Below are 19,889 nucleotides of genomic sequence, written 5' to 3'. Positions count from 1 at the left end.
AAAATTAGTAGCGAGTAGCGAGCTGAATGTAGATAAATGGAGCGGAGTAAAAGTAGCGCTTCTTCTCTATAAATATACTCAAGTAAAAGTAAAAGTATGTTACATTAAAACTACTCTTAGAAGTACAATTTATCCCAAAAGTTACTCAAGTAGATGTAACGGAGTAAATGTAGCGCGTTACTACCCACCTCTGCTTCTATGTAAATATGATATGTATGTTTGTTGTTGTTTCCTACGCATTAATGTCTGGTGCAAGTACAATAAGCCATTCTTTGGTTCAATGTCAGCAACCTATCCTGCAAAGATCCTGTAATAGATGTGCTGTGAAATAACACCAGGACAAGCTACTGGACTTCATTTCATAAAGTGTCCTCTACCGTCTTCTCAGACATTTCAAGTGCAGGCGGACAAAAGTCCTAAAAGTAGTTGAGAGTAAATCAAAAGTCCCAAATAAGTGGACTGTAAAACAAGGCATTCTGCAGTGTAGAGCAGTGTTTTTCAACCTTTTTTGAGCCAAGGCACATTTTTTGCGTTGAAAAAATGCGTAGGCACACCACCAGCAGAAATCAAAACTAAACTCAGTTGACAGTAAAAAGTTGTTGTCGCAATTGTTGGATATGACTTTAAAGCATAACAAGCATGCATCACTATAGCTCTTGTCTCAAGTAGGTGTACTGTCACCACCTGTCACGTCACACCCTGACTTATTTGGACATTTTTGCTGTTTTCCTGTGTGTAGTGTTTTACTTCTTGGCTGGCGCTCCAATTTTGGTGGCTTTTCCTCTTTTTTTGTAATTTTCCTGTAGCAGTTTCATGTCTTCCTTTGAGCGATATTTCCCATATCGACTTTGTTTTAGCAATCAAGTATTTTTCAGTGTTTTTGATCCTTATTTGTGGGGACATTGTTGATTGTCAAGTCATGTTCAGATGTACTTTGTGGACGCCGGATTTGCTCCACAGTAAGTCTTTGCTGTCGTCCAGCACTCTGTTTTTGTTTACTCTGTAGCCAGTTCAGTTTTAGTTTTGTTCTGCATAGCCTTTCCTACGCTTCAATGACTTTTCTTAGGGGCACTCACCTTTTGTTTATTTTTGGTTTAAGCATTAGACACCTTTTTACCGGCACGCTGCCTCCCGCTGTTTCCCACATCTACAAAGCAATTAGCTACCGGCTGCCACCTACTGATATGGAAGAGTATAACGTGGTAAGTCTGCTGATCTCCAGACAGCACAGACACTCAACAACAACACATTATTAGCAGATTATAATAACTGGTTTGCAAAAATATTTTAACCCAAATGGTGAAATTACATAATCTCCCACGGCACACCAGACTGTATCTCACGGCACACTAGTGGATGAAAAGCACCAGTGTACAGGACACATGGCATAAGAAGATTGATTGACAATGGTCTACAGTCCCTTCGCCAATCAGGATGCAGAACACAATGCGCAATCATGTGCTGTAAAAAAGAAAAGAAAAAAAGGAGCAACACTGTAAAAAAATACACACACACAAAAAGATGGGTGTAACAGCGAGGCCGTGTAAAGTGAAGCGTGTTGTAGCGACGGAACACTGCATTAGTTTCACCTTGAAAATGGAATAAAAAACTTGATTCTAACAACTCCTAATAATAATACACTCACAGTCACTTATAACACAAAGCTTATTTTGTCTTTAGATACTGTCAAAATGATGTGTTTTTTTTCATGAAGTGGAAAAATGCCCCCCGCATTTTTACCATGCAACATGTTTTAGCATTACATCACAAACATTTGCTCTTTTTGACGTTGTTATAGTCCAACAAACAAAACTGCAGCTTTGGAAGCATTTCATGTTTTTGCACAATCAGACAGTTGGCTTACAGTATTTACTCAGAAATATCTAGTAAAAGTTTACTTACATACCTTAAGTGTTTCCAAACGGCATCTGTAACACGGCAGTAAAACGGCTGATCAAACAAAATAGAAGTCACCGCGCAAGCTAGCTCTCCGATCAGCTAGACCAGACCTGGGCATTCTGCGGCCCGCGGGCCACATCCGGCCCTTTGTGCGTCCCTGTCCGGCCCGCGTGAGGCCAATCATAAACTACAAAATACATTTAAAAAAGTATCTATGTCGAGTGTGCAATACAACGGTGCTGCTTTTGAAAAGCGTTATTTGTATTACTTCCGTGTGGATGTATGCGGGTGAGTGAATGTGAACAGCGGCAATCACAAATTACAAAATAAAGTTTAAAAAACATCTATGTCGTGCGCGCAATACAACTGTGCTGCTTTTATTTTGAAAAGTGTTATTTATGGGCGTATGTCCGGGTGTAACCTGTGAGTGAAGGTTCACAGCGACAAGTGATGATAAGCTAAAAAGAGAAAAGTTGATGAGGAATGGCGTGTTTCCAACAAGACATGGACTGCCAAGTATTTCTTTAGAGAAATTGAAGGTAAAGCCGTGTGCTTAATGTGTGGTACACAGCTTGCTGTGTTTAAAGAATATCATTTGAATCGTCACGACATGACGAAGCACGAGGAAAAATAGCAGAATCTGTCTGATGAAGCGCGCGCAAGGGAGGCTGATGCGTTGATGGTAAAACTGCAAACCCAACAAGGACTTTTTGCCATATTTCACACCCCCAGAGATGCAGCCGTCAGGACAAGTTTCATCATTTCTCACAAAATCGCCAGAAAAAGTAAGGCGTTTTCTGAAGGAGACTTTATTAAGGAGTGCTTATTGGACTCTGTTGCGCTGATATAACAGGTGTTGTGACGGATAATGCACCCCCGGCATAGAATGCACCCCCTGACGGGAGTGTTATATCAACTAAAGCCATACTTGCCAACCTTGAGACCTCCGATTTCGGGAGGTATATATATATATTTTATTACATATATATATATATATATATATATATATGTATATATGTATATATATATGTATATATGTATACATATATATATATATATGTATATATATATATATATATATATATATATATATATATATATATATGTATACATATATATATATATATATATATATATATATATATATATATATATATATATATATATATATATATATATATATAAATAAATAAAAGAAATACTTGAATTTCAGTGTTCATTTATTTACACATATACACACACATAACACTCATCTACTCATTGTTGAGTTAAGGGTTGAATTGTCCATCCTTGTTCTATTCTCTGTCACTATTTCAGACCACACACATTATACAAATATACATTATAAAATCAATAAGAAAATGGGAGCTCTAATTTGGGAGTCTGAATTAGGATCAGAAGTTCCTATATAAACATTGCGCACTCACGTCACCTTTTTGTATTGATTACTGCAGCTGTGCACTGGATTCATTCACAAATACAAACTACAACTCACAAACACTTTAGAGTTAGGCTCCACCATCAGAATGTGTACTTAAACTTATAAAGACCACATGGATATTATTCAGTGAGTTGATTCACCAAAACTAACCTGTTATACAGGAGGAAAAAGCACACAGGACGTTTCAATTGTTCACAGACTGGTCGCGCTCATCAGAATGACAAGACACTTCCGGTCTGCAGGTGATAGCATTCAATTGGGAAGAAACGCCCTACTGCCCCCTACTGACCAATGTGAATACTGATAAATGTGTAATGACAGCTCCAAAAACGAATTCAAACCACAAAATAAAATAAATAAATCAACACAAAAATGTGACACATTATGGGTGGGTCACATATGCATGTACAGTAGATGGCAGTATTGTCCTGTTTAAAAGTGTCACAACATTGCTGTTTACGGCAGACGAACTGCTTTACGGGGGACGGAAACTTGACTGCTGTTGTTGTGTGTTGTTGCCACGCTGGGAGGACGTTAATGAAACTGCCTAACAATAAACCCACATAAGAAACCAAGAACTCTCCCTCGATCATTAGCTGTTTATATTGTGGGAAAGCGGACGTGAGAACAGGCTGTCAACACGTCACTCAGGTCCGCATGGAGCTGGAGGGGGCGTGGCCTCCAGCTCTGCCTGAATTTCGGGAGATTTTCCGGGGAAAATTTGTCCCGGGAGGTTTTCGGGAGAGGCGCTGAATTTTGGGAGTCTCCCGGAAAATCCGGGAGGGTTGGCAAGTATGACTAAAGCCCACACTTAAAGTTTCCACATGCAAGATTGAATCTATTTAAAAAAAGTTAATAAGAAGCCAAAAGTGCAAAAACATTCATGTTCGTTTTAGAGGAGTTGTGAATGAATGAAATATGAAATCCGTGCTGCAGTCGCTGCTGGGCCAAAACATTAGGTACACCTGCAGACTGCAGATGTAGTGTTATTGTTTAACTACATACATAGATGTAGTGTTATTGTTTAACTACATACATAGATGTAGTGTTATTGTTTAACTACATACATAGATGTAGTGTTAGTGTTTAACTACATACATAGATGTAGTGTTATTATTGAACTACATACATAGATGTAGTGTTATTGTTTAACTACATACATAGATGTAGTGTTAGTGTTTAACTACATACATAGATGTAGTGTTATTGTTTAACTACATACATAGATGTAGTGTTATTGTTTAACTACATACATAGATGTAGTGTTATTGTTTAACTACATACATAGATGTAGTGTTATTGTTTAACTACATACATAGATGTAGTGTTATTGTTTAACTACATACATAGATGTAGTGTTATTGTTTAACTACATACATAGATGTAGTGTTATTGTTTAACTACATACATAGATGTAGTGTTATTGTTTAACTACATACATAGATGTAGTGTTAGTGTTTAACTACATACATAGATGTAGTGTTAGTGTTTAACTACATACATAGATGTAGTGTTATTGTTTAACTACATACATAGATGTAGTGTTAGTGTTTAACTACATACATAGATGTAGTGTTAGTGTTTAACTACATACATTGATGTAGTGTTAGTGTTTAACTACATACATAGATGTAGTGTTATTGTTTAACTACATACATAGATGGAGTGTTATTGTTTAACTACATACATAGATGTAGTGTTAGTGTTGAACTACATACATAGATGTAGTGTTATTTAACTACATACATAGATGTAGTGTTAGTGTTTAACTACATACATAGATGTAGTGTTAGTGTTGAACTACATACATAGATGTAGTGTTATTGTTTAACTACATACATAGATGTAGTGTTATTGTTTAACTAGTAGTTAAACAATAACACTACATCTATGTATGTAGTTAATAACTACATACATAGATGTAGTGTTATTGTTTAAATACATACATAGATGTAGTGTTATTGTTGAACTACATACATAGATGTAGTGTTATTGTTGAACTACATACATAGATGTAGTGTTATTGTTGAACTACATACATAGATGTAGTGTTAGTGTTTAACTACATACATAGATGTAGTGTTATTGTTTAACTACATACATAGATGTAGTGTTATTGTTTAACTACATATATAGATGTAGTGTTATTGTTTAACTACATACATAGATGTAGTGTTATTGTTTAACTACATACATAGATGTAGTGTTATTGTTTAACTACATATATAGATGTAGTGTTATTGTTTAACTACATACATAGATGTAGTGTTATTGTTTAACTACATACATAGATGTAGTGTTATTGTTTAACTACATACATAGATGTAGTGTTATTGTTTAACTACACACATAGATGTAGTGTTATTGTTTAACTACATACATAGATGTAGTGTTATTGTTTAACTTAATAAATAGATGTAGTGTTATTGTTTAACTACATACATAGATGTAGTGTTATTGTTTAACTACATACATAGATGTAGTGTTATTGTTTAACTACATACATAGATGTAGTGTTAGTGTTTAACTACATACATAGATGTAGTGTTATTGTTTAACTACATACATAGATGTAGTGTTATTGTTTAACTACATACATAGATGTAGTGTTATTGTTGAACTACATACATAGATGTAGTGTTATTGTTTAACTACATACATAGATGTAGTGTTAGTGTTTAACTACATACATAGATGTAGTGTTATTGTTGAACTACATACATAGATGTAGTGTTATTGTTTAACTACATACATAGATGTAGTGTTAGTGTTTAACTACATACATAGATGTAGTGTTATTGTTGAACTACATACATAGATGTAGTGTTATTGTTTAACTACATACATAGATGTAGTGTTATTGTTGAACTACATACATAGATGTAGTGTTATTGTTTAACTACATACATAGATGTAGTGTTAGTGTTTAACTACATACATAGATGTAGTGTTAGTGTTTAACTACATACATAGATGTAGTGTTAGTGTTGAACTACATACATAGATGTAGTGTTATTGTTTAACTACATACATAGATGTAGTGTTATTGTTTAACTACATACATAGATGTAGTGTTATTGTTTAACTACATACATAGATGTAGTGTTATTGTTTAACTACATACATAGATGTAGTGTTATTGTTTAACTACATACATAGATGTAGTGTTATTGTTTAACTACATACATAGATGTAGTGTTATTGTTGAACTACATACATAGATGTAGTGTTATTGTTTAACTACATACATAGATGTAGTGTTATTGTTTAACTACATACATAGATGTAGTGTTATTGTGTAACTACATACATAGATGTAGTGTTATTGTGTAACTACATACATAGATGTAGTGTTATTGTTGAACTACATACATAGATGTAGTGTTATTGTTTAACTTAATACATAGATGTAGTGTTATTGTTTAACTACATACATAGATGTAGTGTTATTGTTTAACTACATACATAGATGTAGTGTTATTGTATAACTACATACATAGATGTAGTGTTATTGTTTAACTACATACATAGATGTAGTGTTATTGTGTAACTACATACATAGATGTAGTGTTATTGTAAAACTACAAACATAGATGTAGTGTTATTGTTTAACTACATACATAGATGTAGTGTTATTGTTTAACTTAATACATAGATGTAGTGTTAGTGTTTAACTACATACATAGATGTAGTGTTATTATTGAACTACATACATAGATGTAGTGTTATTGTTTAACTACATACATAGATGTAGTGTTATTGTTGAACTACATACATAGATGTAGTGTTATTGTTTAACTTAATACATAGATGTAGTGTTAGTGTTGAACTACATACATAGATGTAGTGTTATTATTGAACTACATACATAGATGTAGTGTTATTGTATAACTACATACATAGATGTAGTGTTAGTGTTGAACTACATACATAGATGTAGTGTTATTGTTGAACTACATACAGAGATGAAGTGTTGATGCTCGCTACTTTTGCCGTGTAGCTTGTGACAATTCTCCGGAGATAGTTTCCCCTGTAGCTTAGCTACATTTCATGGAGACTAACTTGCAGCTTACATGTTCCAGGTATCTTGCCCATCACTTGGAGCCCACACAAGTTTGCTGAGCGTCTGAGGACAGCAGAGGAGGACAAGCAAACATGAAGGTGGAGATGTGGAAGGTGCACGCCACGCTACAGTCGGCGCTGGATGGCAACGTGGTGATTTCGACACCTCCAAATGTGGTAATGAAACGTACAATGCGTGTTACCATGAAACATCTGGTGTGTCATGAACACAATACTTACAGTACAAACATTTTATAGGGCACAACAAAATACAAGACTGGTAGGTTACCTTAATGGCAAAGACTACTTCCTGCATACTTAATCTACACACTATTGGGGCAGTATAGCTCGGTTGGAAGAGTGGCCGCGCCAGCAACTTGAGGGTTCCAGGTTTGATCCCCGCTTCCGTCATCCTAGTCACTGCCGTTGTGTCCTTGGGCAAGACACTTTACCCACCTTCTCCCAGTGCCACCTACACTGGTTTAAATGTAACTTAGATATTGGGTTTCACTATGCAAAGCGCTTTGAGTCACTAGAGAAAAAGCACTATATAAATACACTTCACTTCATTCTATTGCCATTTGATTTGTACTTTATAATACCTTGTACCTTTTTTGGTGGTGATGGTTATAAAAGACGTTTAAAAAAATGCAATAATCTACAGAAATGCTTTTCTATTTATGCGACTATAGGACATGTCAAATAGGCGAGGCAAATCTATAGGCAAGGCATTTACAATCTGGCCTGTAGAGCGTCACTTCAATTGTGGACAATACGTTCCTTTGGGGAAATTTTGAGGCCATACAGCATGTCTGCACTGTTAGCCATTAAAGCTGTTATATAGACAGCCTTTCCCTCCCATGGTCACGTTCATCAAAAATCAAACTGTAATATATGTGCTACCAAATTATAAAACATGGAGAGAGAGAGAGAGAGAGAGAGAGAGAGAGAGAGAGGGGGCCAAAAAGTATTCAAAAAGTATAGTCAGCCACCAATTGTGCAAGTTCTCCCACTTAAAATGATGACAGAGGTCTGTAATGTTCATCATAGGTACACTTCAACTGTGAGAGACAGAATGTGAAAAAAAAATCCAGGAATTCACATTGTAGGATTTTTAAAGAATTTGTTTGTAAATTATGGTGGAAAATAAGTATTTGGTCAATAACAAAAATTCAACTCAATACTTTGTAATATAACCTTTGTTGGCAATAACAGAAGTCAAACGATTACTATAGGTCTTTACCAGGTTTTCACACACAGTAGCTGGTATTTTGGCCCATTCCTCCATGCAGATCTTCTCGAGAGCAGTGATGTTTTGGGGCTGACGCCGAGCAACACGGACTTTCAACTCCCTCCACAGATTTTCTATGGGGTTGAGGTCTGGAGACTGGCTAGGCCACTCCAGGACTTTCAAATGCTTCTTACGGAGCCACTCCTTCATTGCCCGGGCGGTGTGTTTGGGATCATTGTCATGCTGGAAGACCCAGCCACGTTTCATCTTCAAAACTCTCACTGATGGAAGGAGGTTTTGGCTCAAAATCTCACGATGCATGGCCCCATTCATTCTTTCCTTAACACGGATCAGTCGGCCTGTCCCCTTAGCAGAAAAACAGCCCCAAAGCATGATGTTTCCACCCCCATGCTTCACAGTAGATATGGTGTTCTTGGGATGCAACTCAGTATTCTTCTTCCTCCAAACACGGCGAGTTGAGTTTATACCAAAAAGTTCTATTTTGGTTTCTTCTGACCACATGACATTCTCCCAATCCTCTGCTGTATCATCCATGTGCTCTCTGGCAAACTTCAGACGGGCCTGGACATGCACTGGCTTAAGCAGGGGGACACGTCTGGCACTGCAGGATTTGATTCCCTGTCGGTGTAGTGTGTTACTGATGGTAACCTTTGTTACTTTGGTCCCAACTCTCTGCAGGTCATTCACCAGGTCCCCCGTGTGGTTCTGGAATTTTTGCTCACCGTTCTCATGATCATTTTGACCCCACGGGATGAGATTTTGCGTGAAGCCCCAGATCGAGGGAGATTATCAGCGGTCTTGTATGTCTTTCATTTTCTGATGATTGCTCCCACAGTTGATTTTTTCACACCAAGCTGCTTGCCTATTGTAGATTCACTCTTCACAGTCTGGTGCAGGTCTACAATTATTTTCCTGGTGTCCTTCGACAGCTCTTTGGTCTTGGCCATAGTGGAGTTTGGAGTCTGACTGTTTGAGGCTGTGGACAGGTGTCTTTTATACAGATAACCAGTTCAAACAGGTGCCATTAATACAGGTAACGAGTGGAGGACAGAAGAGCTTCTTAAAGAAGAAGTTACAGGTCTGTGAGAGCCAGAGATCTTCCTTGTTTGAAGTGACCAAATACTTATTTTCCACCATAATTTACAAATACATTCTTTAAAATGTGAATTCCTGGATTTTTTTTTCACATTCTGTCTCTCACAGTTGAAGTGTACCTATGATGAAAATTACAGACCTCTGTCATCATTTTAAGTGGGAGAACTTGCACAATCGGTGGCTGACTAAATACTTGTTTGCCCCACTGTATACAGCATATTTAAACAACAAAAATGTTTCCAAAGTGCTGCACAACAATATTAAAAACAATATTACAAACAATATTATCCTTAGCTCCACCAATGACTGAATAAAAACAAAAAATAAATAAATAAATATAAAAACCAGACAAGGAATCATGCAGAGAGAGAGTTCAATTTAGCTCGAGGAGACACGTGTTTTAGGTTGTATTCTAGATACAGATCCAAACTATGTTCTAAAAATCCTGCCCGCATGTCTCCTCAATTTATTAGGAATGTCCCTATTACATCACTGTCACTGAGGGATGGGGGTAATCTCGACAACTCCAGTTAGACACAATATATGATTATACAAAAATGCAAATATGTTGACACTTGGTGCTATCGCCCAGTCTCTGCTCTGTCTGCGTCCCGGTACCCGATGTTTGGCCTTGGCAGTCAGCAGGCCGAGTCTGGACACAACACTGATAAAGAGGCTGGCAATCTTTTGGATTGCGAGCTCTGCACAAATACAAAAATACCACTTCAGCACAATTGACAATACTTTATAGCAACGGCCCTTAAGCATAAAGTTATGATGATAATATATACATAATTATTCTAACACTCAAAGGCACTGACTTTATAGTTTAGCACCTCTCTGTGTGCAATTTTTACTTTCCATCCGCAATTTTCTTGCCCTCGCCGAACTCCATCGATAAATCCAAAGAAAGCTAAGAGCCTGAGATTCAAGAATTAGATGGGTTAGTGTGGCTGACACGGGGCTTATTCAGGCAAAATAATTATTCCTTGAAGGAGTTATCCGGCTTAATGTAGACAGGGTAACTGCTAATATAGTCTTGAAAATATACAAACGATATGTCTGGCTTTTAATGAAATTGCAAGTACATAATAGCTTGTTTTATTAAAGCTCCAAGTATGTGCACCAATACATAGTTCTGTGATAATGTGATGGCAGTTATATATTTAAATATTTTCACACATTCATCATTCAGTCACTCTAATACACGGAACTATCCTGCAGTTATCATGCCATATATACAGTATGACGTGTGTGTGTGTGTGTGTGTGTGTGTGGGTGTGTGTGTGTGTGTGTGTGTGTGTGTGTGTGTGTGTGTGTGTGTGTGTGTGTGTGTGTGTGTGTGTGTGTGTTGGTGTTGAACAGGACATTCAGCAGATCTTAAATCAGCTAGATCGACAACAAAGGGATAAGATGGTGGCCTACATTAATACGTTGGAGTATGAGAAGGAAGCGGCCTCTTTCCTCGCTATCAAAGAGAAGGAAGACCTCAAGTACCAAGCTGTGAAGGAGAAGGAGGCCTTGAAGGAGATGGAAAATGCCTCACGCCAAGCTGTGAAGGAGATGGAAGAGGGGTTCACGGCGAAAAAAGAGGTCTTATGCCAAGCTGTGAAGGAGAAGGAAGAGGCCTTACACCGAACTGTAATGGAGAAGGAAGAGGTGTTGAAGGAGAAAGAAGAGGTGAATGATTAATTGATTAACGTGGACCCCGACTTAAACAAGTTGAAAAACTTATTAGGGTGTTACCATTTAGTGGTCAATTGTACAGAATATGTACTGTACTGTGCAATCTACTAATAAAAGTTTCAATCAATCAATCAAAAGGTCTTGAAGGAGAAGGAAGAGGTCTTGAAGAAGATAAAGGCCTTACACCGAGATGTGGAGGAGAAGGAAAAGACGTTGAGGGAGAAAGAAGAGGATTTGAAGTCGAAAGACTGGGACTTAAACCAAGCTGTGACGAACAAGGAAGATGTGTCGAAGGAGAATAAAACGCTGTTGAAGGAGAAAAAAGAGGACTTGAAAAAGACAGACGCCTTAAGCCGAGTTGTGAAGAAGAGGGAAGAGGAGTTGGAGGAGATGAAACAGGCCTTGAAGGAGAAAGACAATAACATTTCCCAAGCTATGAAGGAGAAGAAAGAGGCCTTAGACCGAGCTAGGAAGGAGAAGGAAGAGAGGTTGAAGGAGAAGAAAGAGGCCGTAGACCGAGCTGTGAAGGAGAAGGAAGAGGACAAGAAGGAGAAAGAGGCCTTAAGCCGACTTCTGAAGAGGAGATAAGAGGAGTTGGAGGAGAAGGAACAGGCCTTGAAGGAGAAAGACATAAAATATTCCAAACCTATGAATGAGATGAAAGAGGCCTTAGACCGAGCTGGGAAGGAGAAGGAAGAGAGGTTGAAGGAGAAGGAATAGGACAAGAAGGAGAAAGAGGCCTTACGCGGAGATGTGAAGGAGAAGGAAAAGGCCTTGAAGGAGAAAAAAGAGGCCTTATACCGAGCTGGGAAGAAGGAGGAAGAGAGGTTGGAGGAGACAGAAAAGGCCTTGAACAAGATGAAAGTGGTCACAAAGGAGAATGAAGAGCTCTTGAAGCGGGTAGAAGAGTACTCAAAGAAGGAAGACAGCTTCATAAATGAGATTTGGGAATTAAAAAATGAAGTTAACAGCTTAAAATGTAAGGAAGGTAGATTCTACCATCTAACATTACAATATTATTAAGTTTGAGCCATCTCTTGCAGTGAAGTTGTTTCGGGCAGAACAAGGTCAAGTTGAGCTATTAGGATACAAGAAAAAAGGTATGAGATGTCAACATCAGCTCCTTGAGTGGCCTGATAATGAACTGTCTCATTTGTAACTTGTATTTATGTGTCTTACCTTCACTGTAACTTGTATTTCTGTATCTTACCAAATACCAACTTGGAAAATGCGAGAAAGATAAAAGTGGTGAAGGTACCAGCCAGGACCCGGACGATGAGATGCAGGCGGCCAAAAAGGCAAAAAATAAGAAGCAAAAATAAGGTAGCAGCAGGATTAACACACATAACTCTACTGACGCATACACATATTTGTGTATATCTCACTCATTCTGATTATCATCTTTTTTCCAGGGCCGGTACCATGGGCTCAGTGCTGCAGAGAGGTGTGGTACCATGTGGCACCATGTGGTACCATGGGTTGAGTGCTGACCCATGGTGTTTCTGACCCGGGGGGGAGGTCTTCAGAAGGGGGGATTTCCATCTAAATAGGAGGGGGGTCTTTCTCAAATTTTTGTGTCCATAGCTTGAGTCTGGTTTCTTCCCGAGATGTTGTTAGGGGCTGGACATTGCTGAGGAAGCTTCTCCTTGACTTCAGACGTTGGGCTGAGGGTTCACGTCCATAGAGGAGGTGGCGTTCATCACTGGTAGCTTTTGTGTAGTCAATAAAAATGATTGACAAATGTTTGGTTGCTTTTTATCAATTCTATGCTTTTATGGGGATTGGCCCCTCCCACCTGCGAAGACATTCACCTGTCTTGCCCAAGGACACAACGGTAGTGACTAGGATGGTGGAAGCGGGGATTGAACCTGGAACCCTCAAGTTGTTGGCACGGCCGCGAGCTATAAAATGAGAATACTAAAATACTGGATTAAAACATACTAACAGCAAAAAAAAATACAGACAAAAGTAGTACATCAAAATGTATTAAAATGACACTAAAGTCCAATCTTTTATTCTGATATTGAGAAAAAAGGTAGTTATATTGTCCATATATTTTCATGTACTCCCAGAACAGTTCAGACTCGCCAGTAGATGACAGCAGATCTCTGTCCCAAAGACTTGCTTCAAAGCATGGATCACTTGCAAGAGTCACCGCATGTCCAATCAATCAATCAATCAATCAATGTTTATTTATATAGCCCTAAATCACAAGTGTCTCAAAGGGCTGCACAAGCCACAACGTAATCCACAGTACAGAGCCCACATAAGGGCAAGGAAAAACTCACCCCAGTGGACGTCGATGTGAATGACTATGAGAAACCTTGGAGAGGACCGCATATGTGGGTAACCCCCCCCCCCCTCTAGGGGAGACCGAATGCAATGGATGTCGAGTGTGTCTCACATAATATTGTGAGTCCAGTCCATAGTGGATCCAACATAATAGTAAGAGTCGAGTCCATAGTGGGGCCAGCAGGAAACCATCCCGAGCGGAGACGAGTCAGCAGCGCAGAGATGTTCCCAACCGATGCACAGGCGAGCGGTCCACCACAGGTCCCGACTCTGGACAGCTAGCACTTCATCCATGGCCACCGGACCTGTGCCCCCCCCCTCCCCCCTCCACAAGGGAGAGGGGAACAGAGGAGAAAAGAAAAGAAACGGCAGATCAACTGGTCTAAAAGGGGGGTCTATTTAAAGCAGGGGTGCTCATTACGTCGATCGCGAGCTACCAGTCGATCTCGGAGGGTGTGTCAGTCGATCGCCAGCCAGGCATTAAAAAAAATAGTCCTAAAAATGAGCGATCATAAATCTTCACTATGACGTCACTTTCGTCACTTGATTGACATTCACGGCACCCGAGGGTCTTCTGAGATGACGCTGGCTGCTGCCAGCTCATTAAAATTACCGACTGGAAGGCGAGAAACACTTTATTTCAACAGACTCTGGCGCCGTACCTGTCGTCAATACTCCAAAGACCGACTGCACAGTTGCACAAACAAAATAGGAGTCTCAGAAAGCTGGCTTGCACAAGCTAGCAAGCTACGGAGTTTGCCGACAATGTATTTCTTGTAAAGTGTATACAAAGGAGTACGGAAGCTGGACAAATAAGATGCCAAAAAGCAACCACTTTTGTATGTGGTATTGGACAGAAAGGAGAACTTTTTTTCTCCTCCATTCGAAAATGCGGACCTTGTCAGCACCACTGCATAATCAATGCAAGTCATCACAATCAGGTAATACACCAACTTATATTCTTGTCTTCATGAAAGAAAGAAATCTATATGTGTTAAACATGCTTGTATTATCATTAAACACTTTTTACTTGTTAACAATATTAGCTATATGTGTTAAACATGCTTGTATTATCTTTAAACACCTTTAACTTATTAACAATATTAACTATATGTGTTAAACATGCTTGCATTATCTTTAAACACCTTTAACTTGTTAACAATATTAACTATATGTATTAAACATTCTTGTATTATCATTAAACACCTGTAATTTTTTAACAATATTAACTATATGTGTTAAACATGCTTGTATTATCATTAAACACCTGTAACTTGTTAACAATATTAACTATATGTATTAAACATGCTTGTATTATCATTAAACACCTTTAATTTTTTAACAATATTAACTATATGTGTTAAACATGCTTTCATTATCTTTAAACACCTTTTACTTGTTAACAATATTAACTATATGTATTAAACATGCTTGTATTATCATTAAACACCTTTAATTTATTAACAGTTTTAACTATATGTGTTAAACATGCTTGCATTATCATTAAACACCTTTAACTTGTTAACAAAAACATATTTCATAAATAAGTAAATATAAATGATATATATGAATGAGGTAGATCCCCACGACTTGATCAATTGAAAAGTAGCTCGCCTGCAGAAAAAGTGTGAGCACCCCTGATTTAAAGGCTAGAGTATACAAATGAGTTTTAAGATGGGACTTAAATGTTTCTACTCAGGTAGCATCTCTAATTGTTACCAGGAGGGCATTCCATAGTACTGGAGCCCCAATAGAAAATGCTCTATAGCCCGCAGACTTTTTTTGGGCTCTGGGAATCACTATTAAGCCGGAGTTTTTTGAACGCAGGGACATATGGTATACCGGTAATACAATCAGCAAGATAGGATGGAGCTAGACCGTGTTGTATTTTAAACGTAAGTAGTAAAACCTTAAAGTCACATCTTAAGTGCACAGGAAGCCAGTGCAGGTGAGCTAGTATAGGTATACATATATGTATATAAAGGTATATACAGTATAGGCGTAATATAATCAAACTTTCTTGTTCTTGTCAAAAGTCTAGCAGTCCCATTTTGTACCAATTGTAGTTTTTTAATGCTAGACATAGATGGCACCTCGGACACCAAGGCCGGTGTGCTGGGGGTATATATATATATATATATATATATATATATATATATATATATATATATATATATATATATATATATATACGCCTTCTTAACGCTTGCTTTTTTTTTTTAACTCAAAAAGGGCAAAAGAAGTGAAAAAGGAGAGAAGAAAAGATTGGAGGTCATAAGGGGGTCCCCCCTTACGACACCGCACGTAAATGTCGTAAGGGGGGGACCTAAATTGTCTCATGATAAATGGGTTGTACTTGTATAGCGCTTTTCTACCTTCAAGGTACTCAAAGCGCTTTGACACTACTTCCACATTTACCCATTCACACACACATTCACACACTGATGGAGGGAGCTGCCATGCAAGGCGCTAACCAGCACCCATCAGGAGCAAGGGTGAAGTGTCTTGCTCAGGACACAACGGACATGACGAGGTTGGTACTAGGTCACTAGGTGCTCTTCTCTCATGGTCCCCCCCATGAGAGAAGAGGGTCCCCCGTTATGACAAAGACGTCCCCATGGGAGAAGAGGGTCCCCCCTTATGACAGAGACGTCCACGCAAATACAATTCCACGGAGGACGACAAAAGCACTTACGTGCCCTGAGAGACCTCTGTCCACTAACTGATGTTGTCTTTTCTCCAGGCTTTTTATAGCAGCTGCTGCTACCTCAAAGAATCCCCTTGGGAAAGTCATTAGTGTGCAGACCTGACCTGGGACTGGACCTGGGACTGGATTGTACACGTATTGTCCTCTTTATTAGTCTGCTCTTACTGGCTGTGTGTGTGGGTGTGTGTGTGTGGTCCTCTTTGTTAGTCTGCTCTTACTGGCTGTGTGTGCGCGCGTGCGTGTGTGTGTGTGTGTGTGTGTGTGGTCCTCTTGTTAGTCTGCTCTTACTGGTGTGTGCCAGTGTGTGTGTGTGTGTGTGTGTGTGTGTGTGTGTGTGTGTGTGTGTGTGGTCCTCTTTGTTAGTCTGCTCTTATTGGCTGTGTGTGTGTGTGTGTGTGTGTGTGTGTGTGTGTGTGTGTGTGTGTGTGTGTGTGTGTGTGTGTGTGTGTGTGTGTGTGTGTGCGTGTGCGTGTGGTCCTCTTTGTTAGTCTGCTCTTATTGGCTGTGTGTGTGTGTGTGTGTGTGTGTGTGTGTGTGTGTGTGTGTGTGTGTGTGTGTGTGTGTGTGTGTGTATGTGAGCGCGCGTGTGTGTGTGTGGTCCTCTTGTTAGTCTGCTCTTACTGGCGTGTGCTACCGTCCCCAGGACGTGATGACGGCAGTGAACCTGGCATGGGATCACCTGGCGGTCCAGCGGGAGGCGACCGCAAGGACGGCCGAAAGGCCCACCCCAGCAACCCGCCGACGACTCGCGCCGCAGGATGAGGCACCCCTGGAGCCGCGACCTCGCACGGCCGAGCCACCCGGGTCCCACGAGCAGGTCCCCCACTCGGACATTCAGTACACACGCACACCCACACGGACCCACACAAACACAACAAGGGGGCGGGGGGGGCACAGGGAAATAATGTGCCTCTGCTTGTTCTCTCCAGGGTACTGGCGCTGCAGAGAGGGGGCTTCCCTCGCAGAAGGCACCTCGGACACCAAGACCGGTGTGCTGGGGGTAAATATATATACGCCTTCTTCTTAACGCTTGCTTTTTTTAACTCAAAAAGGGCGAAAGAAGTGAAAAAGGAGAGAAGAAAAGATTGGAGGTCATAAGGGGGTCCCCCCTTACGACACCGCACGTAAATGTCATAAGGGGGACCAAAATTGGGTTCCCCCTTACGACAGAGATGTCCCCATGAGAGAAGAGGGTCCCCCCTTACGACAGAGACGTCCCCATGAGAGAAGAGGGTCCCCCCTTACGACAAAGACGTCTCCATGAGAGAAGAGGGTCCCCACTTACGACAGAGACGTCCCCATGAGAGAAGAGGGTCCCCACTTACGACAGAGACGTCCCCATGAGAGAAGAGGGTCCCCACTTACGAAAGAGACGTTTCCATTCGAGAAGAGGGTCACCCCCTTACGACAAAGACGTCCCCCTAGTCAAGAGGGTCCCCCCTTACGACAAAGACGTCCCCATGAGAGAAGATGGTCCCCCCTTACGACAGAGACATCCCCATGAGAGAAGAGGGTCCCCCCTTACGACAAAGACGTCCCCATGAGAGAAGATGGTCCCCCCTTACGACAGAGACATCCCCATAAGAGAAGAGGGTCCCCCTTATGACAAAGACGTCCCCATGAGAGAAGAGGGTCCCCACTTACGACAGAGACGCCCCCATGAGAGAAGAGGGTCCCCACTTACGACAGAGACGTCCCCATGAGAAAAGAGGGTCCCCACTTACGAAAGAGACGTTTCCATTCGAGAAGAGGGTCACCCCCTTACGACAAAGACGTCCCCCTAGTCAAGAGGGTCCCCCCTTACGACAAAGACGTCCCCATGAGAGAAGATGGTCCCCCCTTACGACAGAGACATCCCCATGAGAGAAGAGGGTCCCCCCTTACGACAAAGACGTCCCCATGAGAGAAGAGGGTCCCCCCTTACGACAAAGACGTCCCCATGAGAGAAGAGGGTCCCCCCTTACGATATCAGCTTCTTAGACTCCTGCATGTCCATCTTCCCATTAGGTCCTCATCACAGCAGTCTGTCGGGCACGACAATGACTGTTTCATTTCGGTCGGATCATAGTCCTCCACTCAGCCCGGTCTTTTGCCTTCAGCTGCCAGGTTGCAGTGTCGATCTTCAGTTCCCTCAAATTCTGTTTAACGGTGTCCTTGTACCGTCGCCTTGGCCTCCCTCTGTTTCGTTTCCCTTCCTCCAGCTGTGAGTAGAGCAGATGCCGAGGGAGCCGCTCGTGACTCATTCTCTCTACATGCCCGAACCATCTCAGGTTTGTTTGGGTTAAGATGTCATCCATCGATGGCAGTCCAGCACGACTTAGGATCTCTGTGTTCGGGATTTTGTCTCTCCAGGAGATGTCCATGATGGTCCGAAGGTGGCACATCATGTAGGCATGAAGTTTTCTGACTTGTAACCTGTAGAGGGTCCAAGTTTCAGCACCGTACAAAAGTGTAGCTAGCACAGTTGCTCTGTACACCTTGCACTTGATGCAAATAGAGACATGCCTGTTGTTCCAGAGTTTTTCCCTTAATTTCCCAAACACAGCACTCGCTCTCCCCCATCATCAGTTTGATCTCATCATCAAGCTTGGCATTTTCTGTCACTGTGCTTCCGAGGTACTTGAATGTCCGGCATTGCAAAAGTGGGTCTCCCATGACACAGACCTCCCCTGGTAGGGAGGATGTGGGCTCACACTTGGGTGGCTGGTACAAGCATTTCGTCTTCTTGATGTTTATTTTGAGGCTGAACTGACCAGCTGTTGCTGCAAACTTGTTCACAAGATCTTGTATGTCTTGTGCGCAACTATAGCACTGTCGTCCGCAAACAGCAATTCTCTCACAACCTTTACTGTTGTCTTGCTCTTTGCTCGAAGGTGAGCAACCTTGAACAGATCTGCATCTGTTCTTGTCCGGATGTAGACCCCCTTTGATGTGTCCTTGAAAGCAACCTCGAGCATGGCTGATAGGTAGAGTGACAACAGGGTTGGTGCTAGAACACAGCCCTGCTTCACTCCATTGCTGACTGGGAAGTCCTTCGAGACAGATCCACCCAGTGCCACATTTGCCTGCATGTCCGTATGAAGCGCCTCAATAAGCTAAACAAACTTGTCTGTACATCCATACTTCTTGAAAACTTGCCACAATCCTTGCCTTGACACCGTGTCGAAAGCTTTACTGAAGTCAATGAAGACCACACATGGGTGAAAAAGCTTTTAGCCAGAAAAGGTATGGCGACGAAACATACATACTTTTCTTTTCAAATGTATTTTTTTTGATGGAAAAAAAAGCCTTCTTCTTTTTTGGCCGGCGTTTTTTTTTCTAAATCTTTTTTTGGCTAAATGAGGGGTTGCTTTTTTCTTTTTCATGTTTTTAAATATTCTTCGTTAGCTCTCCCATGTACGGAGCCCCTAAAGGGACATGGGGATATTTTTTTTTAGACATGTATCTTGTGCACA

At 40.5% G+C, this 19,889-nt stretch overlaps 1 protein-coding gene across 5 annotated transcripts in view; it reads left to right on the top strand.

Annotated features, from left to right (window-relative positions):
- LOC133570713 (uncharacterized) overlaps nt 1-12,966 on the top strand; it is a 21,137-nt gene extending 8,171 nt beyond the window's left edge. The window contains exons 2-7 of one of the 5 annotated variants that reach the window (XR_009810236.2): nt 7,423-7,579; nt 11,115-11,429; nt 11,574-12,414; nt 12,479-12,535; nt 12,675-12,758; nt 12,848-12,966. Coding sequence is in view for 1 of the 5 variants with exons in the window: in XM_061923408.1 (XP_061779392.1) it covers nt 7,496-7,579; nt 11,115-11,429; nt 11,574-12,023 (849 nt within the window). In the remaining 4 variants the exon portion in view is untranslated. Of the gene's footprint in view, nt 1-7,422; nt 7,580-11,114; nt 11,430-11,573; nt 12,822-12,847 lie in introns of those variants that run through there. The other 4 variants (XR_009810234.2, XR_009810235.2, XR_009810233.2 and 1 more) reach the window with 4 other exon arrangements.
- The last annotated feature ends 6,923 nt before the right edge of the window (nt 12,967-19,889 follow it).

This window comes from Nerophis lumbriciformis, linkage group LG28, assembly GCF_033978685.3.
Source record: "Nerophis lumbriciformis linkage group LG28, RoL_Nlum_v2.1, whole genome shotgun sequence".
NCBI classification, from domain to species: domain Eukaryota; kingdom Metazoa; phylum Chordata; class Actinopteri; order Syngnathiformes; family Syngnathidae; genus Nerophis; species Nerophis lumbriciformis.
The sequence above is the reverse complement of the archived record's forward strand: the minus strand, read 5'-3'. Positions and strand labels throughout refer to the sequence as shown.